Source organism: Nicrophorus vespilloides, unplaced genomic scaffold (genome assembly GCF_001412225.1).
Source record: "Nicrophorus vespilloides isolate i.1.1-1 unplaced genomic scaffold, Nicve_v1.0, whole genome shotgun sequence".
In the NCBI taxonomy this organism is placed as follows: domain Eukaryota; kingdom Metazoa; phylum Arthropoda; class Insecta; order Coleoptera; family Silphidae; genus Nicrophorus; species Nicrophorus vespilloides.
Genome location: NW_017096943.1, coordinates 2,047 through 12,016, shown reverse-complemented (window position 1 = coordinate 12,016; position 9,970 = coordinate 2,047). Strand labels below are relative to the sequence as shown.

General features: G+C 34.4%; 4 protein-coding genes across 4 annotated transcripts in view; 3 read left to right on the top strand and 1 right to left on the bottom strand.

The window, feature by feature from the left end:
• The first annotated feature begins 530 nt into the window (after positions 1-530).
• On the top strand, positions 531-1,295 carry LOC108558545 (ras-like GTP-binding protein RhoL). Its single transcript, XM_017915488.1, has 4 exons — positions 531-651; positions 706-820; positions 884-1,001; positions 1,055-1,295. The coding sequence occupies exons 1-4, from the start codon at positions 542-544 to the stop codon at positions 1,255-1,257; spliced, it is 546 nt and encodes a 181-aa protein (XP_017770977.1). The 5' UTR covers positions 531-541; the 3' UTR covers positions 1,258-1,295.
• A 75-nt stretch (positions 1,296-1,370) lies between these two features.
• On the top strand, positions 1,371-2,188 carry LOC108558544 (rac-like GTP-binding protein ARAC9). Its single transcript, XM_017915487.1, has 4 exons — positions 1,371-1,522; positions 1,576-1,690; positions 1,740-1,857; positions 1,912-2,188. The coding sequence occupies exons 1-4, from the start codon at positions 1,413-1,415 to the stop codon at positions 2,127-2,129; spliced, it is 561 nt and encodes a 186-aa protein (XP_017770976.1). The 5' UTR covers positions 1,371-1,412; the 3' UTR covers positions 2,130-2,188.
• Positions 2,189-2,363: 175 nt separating this feature from the next.
• LOC108558546 (ras-like GTP-binding protein RhoL) lies at positions 2,364-3,505 on the top strand. Its single transcript, XM_017915489.1, has 4 exons — positions 2,364-2,700; positions 2,758-2,872; positions 2,922-3,039; positions 3,097-3,505. The coding sequence occupies exons 1-4, from the start codon at positions 2,591-2,593 to the stop codon at positions 3,291-3,293; spliced, it is 540 nt and encodes a 179-aa protein (XP_017770978.1). The 5' UTR covers positions 2,364-2,590; the 3' UTR covers positions 3,294-3,505.
• Positions 3,506-8,160: 4,655 nt separating this feature from the next.
• Positions 8,161-9,970, bottom strand: part of LOC108558543 — a 2,738-nt gene continuing 928 nt past the window's right edge. The window contains exons 2-4 of the mRNA XM_017915486.1: positions 9,032-9,179; positions 8,439-8,671; positions 8,161-8,346 (exon numbers count right to left, since the gene is read on the bottom strand). Of these exons, the coding sequence (XP_017770975.1) occupies positions 8,161-8,346; positions 8,439-8,671; positions 9,032-9,179 (567 nt within the window). The remainder of the gene's footprint in view (positions 8,347-8,438; positions 8,672-9,031; positions 9,180-9,970) is intronic.

The following is a 9,970-nucleotide window of genomic DNA, read 5'->3' as shown; positions in this document are numbered from 1 at the left end:
AAGTCTCGTAAAACTTGAGCATTAATAGTTCCTGTCAGGCAGTAAACCCAAATAAGTTTACTACTTCACGACAAACTTAGTTTAATGCCTTTTTACACCGGATATGGCTTTTTTATCGGGAAATATTATTGAGGTAATTTGAATTGAAACGAATCAGAATTCAGCGCTATCTCTGGGAAAAGCGCTGAAAATCTTAAGCTTAACTGTATGCAACCAAATATACTCGAGTCGAATAAATTCAAAACTTTTCTAATTCGAATCCAAATAAAAACAATGAGGTCGCCTGTATCACGAAAATCCGATTGGTTCTATCTTCAAAAACCAACAACTTGAAAAGGGATAGAATGGGTAATAGTTATTACTTGCAAATGATTCAATTAAAACTAAACAGTTTCATGAGTTTTTAGTAAAATAGGTGAGGCAATTAAGTGTCGAATCTTATCTGTGAGATATATTAAATGTAATGAGAGAGATAACAATTCTAGTAGTCAAAGATTAAATGCAACGGGCGTAAATTATTGTTATTGAGTAATAGTTAAAGATGGACAAAAATATTCAGATAATGGTGCTTGGCAATGGTAACACAGGAAAGACCTGTTTGCTGCTGGCTTACAAAAAGAAGGAATTCGATGGAACGCAAGTGCCCACCGTGTAAGTTTGATCAAGTAATCAATCAGTTTATCGCAATGATGATGTAAATTAAAGAATAGAAAATTATCCTATGGAGATCATGATCGATGGAAAACCTCAACAGATGACCATCATAGACACCGGAGGTCAGGAAGATTATGATAGATTGAGGCAAAGCATATACAAAGACGTAATAACTTTAATTTTCTATTTAATTTCATTCAATCAAACTAATATCTATAATTCAATGCAGTGCAACGTTTTTATAGTGTGTTACTCGGTCGCTTCCAGGACTAGCTTTGATAACGTTAAAGACAAATGGATCAAAGAGCTGAATTACTATTGGCCCAACTGCATCGTCATTCTTGTTGGTGAGTAAAACGTAACAAAATTATTATATAATGTTAACCGTTGCTGTTGTCAGCTACTAAATCCGATTTGAGACAGAGCATGGAAGGATGTATTGAGAAGTCCGAAGGGTTGAAGATGAAGAAGAGGATAGGAGCTCACGATTTCGTGGAATGCTCTTCAAAGCTGATGTACAACGTGAACGAGGTTTTCGAGAAGGCCATAACGGCAGCATTAAGACCCAAAATTGTCAAGAAAAAGTTCTGTGTTCTGCTGTGATTTCTGTATTTAAACAAATAAATTTTCTATTGTCTATATATTTGTAAATATATTAATTTCACAAGAAAGACTTAAATCTTATCAGGGAGATATGATAAGGTATTAATGAAATCTAGTGAGGAAAGTAAATATTGGTAAGCAGTGTATATGGAATTATGGATGGTATAATTCGGATAACCGTGGTTGGCGATGGTAATACTGGGAAGACGTGCATGCTTTACGCTTACAAAGACAAGAAGTACAATGATCATCATTCGTCTACTGTGTATGTATATGCTCATCAATTCATCGTGTTGTGATAACATTAATTACTTGAAGATTCGACTCATATTCCATGAGCATAGAAATCGATGGTAAACCAAGGAGGATGATACTAACGGACACGGCTGGACAAGAGGAGTACGACAGGATCAGAATCTTGGCTTACAAAGAAGTAACTGATCAAACCTTAAGTTAAAAATGATAAAAACCATTATTTTTAGTGCGATGTGTTTGTTTTGTGCTACTCTGTGGATTGTAGGATAAGTTTCTTAAATGTTAGGAACAAATGGGCCAGGGAATTGATGAAGATCAAACCGAATTGCAGAATCATCTTAGCTGGTTAGTGTTAAGATCTAGACGTGTATCTATGCTACAAACTGTTTACGTTTGCAGCCACCAAAAGCGATTTGAGAAAAATCTACAATGGTTGTGTCTCAACTTCAGAAGGTTTGAGGTTGAAGAAGGAGATCAGAGCAAACGATTTCGTGGAATGCTCTTCGAAACTGTTGCTGAACGTGGATATAGTGTTTCAGAAAGCTGTGATCGCAGCAATCCATCCACATTTTGTAAAAAAAACAAAACCGAAAAAAGAGGAATGCGCAATTCTCTGAAAACAACATTTCAGATTTCAATATTCAATCGTTCACAAGTCAAGTTAAAGAGATAAAGTTGTCAGATTGTGTAGTAATTTATTAAATTATTTGATATTTTTAACAATGCTATAGTTTCATGTCCTTTTATGATTTTTATATTAATTAATCGAGTAAAAATACTGATTTTTGTTAAGAATTGAGAAAATCAATAGTGGATCAATATAATCCATATTTTGTTGTGTTGTAAGTGGATAACATTGAAAAACTATTTTTAGCACTTACAATCGACTAAAGATAATTCCGATTTTTGAAATAGTGCTTGAGCTGTAGGAGAAATTGATATGTATAATGGAGGAAATCTTATCTAAGCCAGATATTGGAATGGTGCAGCGATAAGACGTCAAAATATGAATTGGCTGCGGATGAAATAGGTGTGAAATGTCGCTGCACGCTATTGTGTTCTTTTAGTCTCAGAAAAAATGGAAAAATTAATTCGAATTATGGTGGTGGGCGATGGTAACACCGGTAAAACGTGTATGCTGTTCGCCTACAAAGAGAAGAAGTACGATGACACACATCCGTCCACCGTGTATGTATCACCATCTAATCGCAGGTATTTTCACTGTAATTAATAAATATGTTTAAGATTCGACACGTATTCCATGGATTTAGATATTGATGGAAAACCGCACAAGATGATCCTCACAGACACCGCCGGTCAGGAGGAGTACGACAAGATCAGAGTGTTGGCCTATAAAGAAGTAAGGATACAAAAAAACTAAATATCGCAAAGTCTAAATCTGCTTGTAGTGCAATGTTTTCGTGTTGTGCTACTCGGTGGATTCCAGGACTAGCTTCAACAGTGTGCTGTCAAAGTGGTCCCAAGAACTGAGGTACTTCAGACCCAAATGCATCATCATTTTGGCTGGTGAGTAAACATCATAACTTGTTCATGATCAAACAGTATAAACCGATCATTTTTTAGCAACAAAAATCGATTTGAGACAGAGCAACCAAGATTGTGTCACCGAAGCCGAGGGGTTGGAAATGCAGAAGCAGATAAAAGCAAACGATTACGTGGAATGTTCATCTAAGTTGATGTTAAACGTGGACGCGGTTTTCCAGAAAGCTGTAATCGCCCAGATTCGTCAGAAGAAAAAGAAGAAATGTTCAGTTCTGTGATCTCGCCAAGGAAAGATTACAATATAATTATTAACTACTAATACTACTACTAATAAATATAAGTTGTAGCTATACTTATTTAACTATCTTCAGTAAGATTTAGATTAAAGATTTTTAAACAACATCCAAAAACAGATAAAATTATACCAACATTATCTAATTGTATTATTGGAATCATGTAATATAATATTTATTATTCATACTGTTATCATCTGAACACCAATAGATTAATATTTTAAATGACAGCTTGTTTTTAAAATTATTAGAAAAATAATAAATGTAATTATTTGTTCGATAATTAATTAAATATTATAAATTAATATTTTATAAAATTCTGTTGCAATTTATTTCGAATTTGAATTCAAATAATGTTTCTTGTACAAGTGTGCTACTTCAGTTGCCTACGTTCTTACATCAAATTGTTACAAATGTTTAAAATTTCTACTTTGTAATTTCTGTTTCATAAATAAGTTATGTAATGTAACGTGGTAAAGTTGACAATACTGAAAATAACGGTCCAGAATTTAGGGGATACCGGATCGAACCGTGAAGAGAGACGGTTGTGGTCTCCAGTAGAAGAGATATAAATATATATATATTTGGTCCAGAACTGTGAAGGAGCTCTATAGAGAAGAAGTGTGCTGATCTGAAGAAGCAGAAGTTGGAGTTCTTCCTCTCCGGAAAAGAAAGTGGCGCCTAGTATCTTTCCTCCGACGTGAAGATTTTTTTATACTTTACATTTGTATTTCGTACGCGATAGCACCCGTCGTATTACAATACGAATTAAATGTATATTTCGTAACATTATTGTGAACTTCAATTTGGATATGTTAATTAAGAAATTATTTTTCGTTTAAATTTACACAGTAGATATATTAAATATGTAATGTTGATGATAAATATTAAATAAGTTTCTATTGTAGCTTTATATTATACAATGCATATAAAGTATATGCAGCTTTGATTACAGTCAACCCTCATATAACGCGGATATGAAATTGCGACAGCCCTCCTATAACGCGGTACTCTTACAGCGCGGTTTCCGTTCAACATCATCCCATAAGTTCCTTCCGCGCAGCGTATGAATGACTCTAGTAACTAGATATTTTAACTGGATCATCCAAATGTGAAAATTGTCTTTTTTCCTTCTAACTGCACGTCATTAATATAACCTTTGGACCAAGGAGTCATTCAAACTTTAAAAATGTACTACACACGCCAACTTTTCCAAACCATTTTCGACAGATTAGAAAACAGTGAAAATAAAACCCTTACTCAAGTGTGGATGGAATTTTCTATTTTAGATTGTATTAGAACCGTGTCATCGGCTTGCGCGGAATTAAACCATCAACGTTAACGTTGGAAATCCTCTTTTATACTCAAATGGTTAAAGCAATACAAGATGATTCTACAATTTCACTCCCAGTTACAGAAATAGTAAACATTGCTTCTCGTTTAAGCGATGAAGAATTTGCAGTAAACCATCAGGATGTAAGAGAACTAGTACTCGGGGAAGAAACTTTAGATGAGGAAGAACTGATGGAATTAATTGATGCATCCACCTCAAATGCATTGGTAAACGAAAATAAGGAAAGGAATGAGTGCCAAATCTCGATTTACAAGATGTGAGAAAATGGCTAAATTTGGTTAAAGAATTAGAACTTCATTTGATTCAAGCTGATCGTTCAACGGTGCGCAGCGCAAAGTTTAAAAGAGAGTTAAGAAATTGCTTTGATTCCTATAGAGAGGTTTTAGTGGAGTTAGAAAAAAAAAGCTACAATCGAAAACCAATATGAAGATGAACTAAGTGATGAAGACATTTTGCCCATTAAAAGAAGACGAGTTAGGCGAGTCATATTTGATGAGTGTTGAAAGATTACATAATTTTACAAAAAGTCTTCATTGTTTTTGTTGAAAAACAGTCTTTTAGTTTAGTTCTTCTTTCATTTTTTTTTTATCAATCCTTATATGAACTATTCAATTCAATTCAATAAAAATAATTTATAATTTATCTGGTCTTTTGTATTTATTGCTCTCCATATAACGCGATACGAATGATGTGATTTGTACTAATTCCGAGTTTCTTATAACGCGGTTTCCATACAACGCGGTAGACGGTTTCCATAGAACACGCTACGAATTAATCGGTTAAATCCGAGTTTCTTATAGCGCGGTTTCCATATAACGCGGTACGCACTCTGTATATCATTTCTGGTCATAAAGTTATGTATTTGTATGTAAATTGAATTGCGTAATGTCAACTCATTATGTAAGGTTTACTATGGAGATGGATTGCATTGATCATGTTTATGTTATTGGTGATATCAAAGGGATTGCGGCTATATAATTGGTACGATAACTTCAATCGACGTTACGTGCAGAAGGGAAATTTCCCGAATTAACGTGAATTGCGTCAACGGTAACCAACCGAGCGAGCAAACAAAACAAAAAAATAAACAAAAAGGAAAGAGGGAAAAAAAGCAAGGGATTTACGTAATTAGGATGCATCCGCTGACAGACCAATGACCCGACGTCGTGGCCTGGGAATTTGTCAGGGAGACGAAGTTAATTTATTGCTCCCCCGTGGGCTTCAACTTTAATTCGCAACGCGTCGACCTTTGCCACCTTCGATCCTCTCTCTTTCACCATCATTTCTGCAACAACATTCCACCCCCGTTTGCATTGTGCAGTATTTTCCGAGGACAATTCGGGGGATGGCTTCCACTTTCGTCGACCTCATCATCGATGGAAGCCAATTCTCCAATTAAAAAAAAATAAAGAAAGAACAACAACTGCGTCGAAGTGAGAGCAGAAAAAGGCAGAGAAGACTAATTTAATTTGTTTTTATGCGTTTAATTTCGGGAAGAGCCCTCACCGAACCGCGGGACGCGATTTTCGTTACCCCCCAACTTCGCAATAAAAGATAATTTGAATTTAACCAAAGCATCGCCCCCCCTTTGTTCTGGTGGTGGTAATGGACCATTATCAGTTGACTTTTGATTTTTCTTCTCGGAAACCAACAATGAAACTGTCAAGTGTGCGTGTGTATATATATATATAAATTTATAGATATATATATATATATAAATGTGAGGCAGTATAAAAATTTAATTAAATTTCTGGTAAAGAAACGAGCGGACCTCGGGAGTTAGATTAAAATTCGTGGCACGCCAAACTAAATATTTAACCGGGGTAGTGGAGGAGGGAAGTCCGATTCGTATTTGTTTCTTCCGTTTTAATTAAATATCGATCCGAAGTGAAGAGAAATCAAGATTTTCACGTTTCGATCAGATTTTGCCGTGTCGCGCGCGTTTATCAGTCTAATCGCCCTAATCCGTCCTAAAGGTATCTTCACCGAAATCTGAATTGGCATTTAGCAATTGATCCAATCTATTTAAACCCAATTCCGGCGTTAATCTGTATGATTATATTCAAATATTCTAAATAGTGCTTAATATTATTAAAAACTATTTTTTGTATTAATTATTTCAAGATGTTGTGGGTTTTTTTAAAAAAAAGTTTTAATTTGCAAACCTTGTGATATTTAATGAATTTCTCTAAACCAGCGGTCGGGGAACTTTTTTAACCATTATCCCAAAATATTATTGTGTAAGTCGATATTAGCCCCCCCCATTCTGATTTCATGAAACAATCAATGTAAATTTTAAATAAACATTATTTATTGAATTAATTTGCTTTTACATATTTATAAAAAAAAAGTTACATGAGAATAGTAACAAATAGTAATAGACAAACAAAATAAAATTCTTAAATTGAAACAAACAAAAATTAATTGAAATCTTTCCTCCTTCAGGTTTTGGAAGCATGATGTTGCTTCACGTTTGATATAATTACTTTAAAATTGGGACTTTTTGATGTAAAAGCAATTTGAATACAGTCTTCGGCGTTAAATCGATTTCTGTTTTTCGTTTTTATGTTCATTAGAGTGGAAAAGCCTTGTTCACAAAGGTAGGTTGTTGCAAATGGCAGCAATTTTTTTACCGCCTCCTCATGTGCAATTTTGAAAGCTTTTGCAGCCTTTGGCAACCAAAAAGACGACAGATTTGCTTTGGTCTCAAATTGAATACAGTATTGAATGTAAGTTCAAGAATTGCCTCTGCCAAACCTAGAGGTTCTTCTGGTATGTTAGTTATTTCACATTTAAAAGGATCTTCAACCCAAATCACAGTTTGTACATCAAGATCTGAAAAGTAGTCAGAGAACCGTTCTCTGAGTTTGGTAAGATGAAATTAGAAAAATTTCCCTANNCCCCGACCGCTGCTCTAAACTTAGGAAAGGTATATAAAAGCTAATGGCAATTAAGATTGTAGCGAATACATTGAGTGTAATTGAAACAGTAACATTCCTTAATTAACAATTAAGCTTGAAATAATTAACTTTCAAGTCTCAGAATATCCTTTTAGCGCACTAATTAGTTAACTAATTAATCTCAATATGTTGTGTGCAATGAAGTTTATAGATAAAGCATAATTAAACTAATGGTCTTGTCAATAGTGCGCCGCAAATATAAAGATATCCGTTAAGATAAGCGTACAAAAGTTCGAGATGAAGTCTGAATTACCGATTTTTATGAGTAGAAGGTCCTTATCCTTCTCTCATGGAAAACGCAGCTAGCAAAAAGGATTTCTTTCGTTCCCGTTCCGCCCGTCAGAGCGGCGGATTTTATGTGCATTGTTTCATAGATGAATGTGCGAAATTTTATGTGGAGCAAATGTCTCGGAAACTAATTGCGACCCGGAGATAAATCAGAGGATAAAGTGGAAACTTCGCAAACAGTTCGGATGCTCCAGCATCCCTTTTTGTTGTTCTTTCCGTTCATTTCTCTTTCTATATATATTTTTGTCTTTCACGGCGATTTTCGTTTACCTGCAATGTGGACGGGCGAAGTTTTGAACTTGTCTGCAGCCGGTGTGATCAGCTGGGAACAGGACATCTGCAGACCGACGTTCAGGATGTGCACGAGGATCGTGCAGGCAATTATGATCCAGCCCCATCCGCCCTCCGGGTAGTAATGCCTTCGAAGCGTTGTGGCCTACGAAAATAGGAGAAGGCATGTAATAACAGCAGACGAACGAAAACATTTGAAAAGATGCCTCTTTTTTTCGGAATGGAATAGCGACGAACCTTGCGGGCGTCCAGGGGAAGATCCGGTGGCAGGAGAAGATCAGAGGTTGCGGGTTTCATTGGTTTCCTTGCTAGCTCGGTGCACGCGGGGCATAGCTTCTTCCTGTTCCTCGAATCTCTTTCAGTATAGATCAGATCCCAATTGTCCACCTTGATGCTGGGTCTGCGTGTCTCCTGTTCACCATTAGAGACCTCATCGATACGTCCCAAAGCCACCACGTGCAATCTGTCAGCTGTTGACAATAAACTAAATTTATATTCAACTGTTCAATTTCCAAGACCACCTTAGCATCAAATTTAAAAATTATTTATACATCAAAATTCAGCTTTTATTGTTGGCAGTGATTTCACTTTACTTTTTGTTATTGTTGTTGAAATTGCGGAAGAAACAGAAGGAAAATTCACCGTGCGTTCTAAGACTGATCGAGCTGAAGTTATGTCACGTATCTGCCGTAGCTGTTTCGCACTTTTAACAATGGTAGCAATTCGTAATCCGTTTTGGAAATTGGTAATAAAAAAATATATATAATTAGCTTTCGCCGCATCATGAGAATTAAAATCTGAGACGTAAGCAAATAGAAACAAAGACTTACTTGGTTCTGCGTCCAAATCTTCAAGATCGTGATCTAAGACTGTGGAAATCGTGTCCGTCCTAATTGCAGACTGCTTGCATCTTTGTGACCTGGTGAACATCTCCACGTTGCGATGACACAGAGGGAGTACTGATTCATCTTGAATTTCCTGCAGTTACATTTAGTTATGATATAACATTCTTAAGTAAACTTTGTTTTTTTTTTTATTGGAAGTAGAAAAAATATAAGAAAATGATCAAATCTTTTTTTATAAACAAAAAAAAACATAAGAAGAGAATGCAACTTGTCAATAAATTAAAAATGTTTACAAGAAACAATGTTAATATTCCGTTAAAATGAATAAATAAATTTGTAATTATATAAGAATAAAGTTTTGTTTCTTTTAATTATTTAATTACTTGAAAACCACACACGTTAATTAGTACATGGAATAATTTCCTGCAGTTAAGTTGCATTTAGTTAAAACTTAATTAAACTTTGTTTTTTGTTTAATAAGAGTAGAAAAAAATATAAAAAAAGGATTAAGTTTTCTTTGATAAACAAATGAAAACTAAGAAGAGAATCCAACTTGTCAATAAATTAAAAATGTTTACAAGAAACAATGTTAATATTTCGTTAAAATGTATAAATAAATTTGTAATTATATAAGTAATAAAGTTTTGTTTCTTTTAATTATTTAATTACTTGATAATCACACACGTTAATTATTACATAGAATAATTTTCTGCAGTTAAGTTGCATTTAGTTAAAACTTAATTAAACTTTGTTTTTTGTTTAATAAGAGTAGAGAAAAATATAAAAAAAGGATCAAGTTTTCTTTGATAAACAAATGAAAACTAAGAAGAGAATCCAACTTGTCAATAAATTAAAAATGTTCACAAGAAACAATGATAATATTCCGTTTAAATGAATAAATAAATTTGTAATTATATAAGTAAT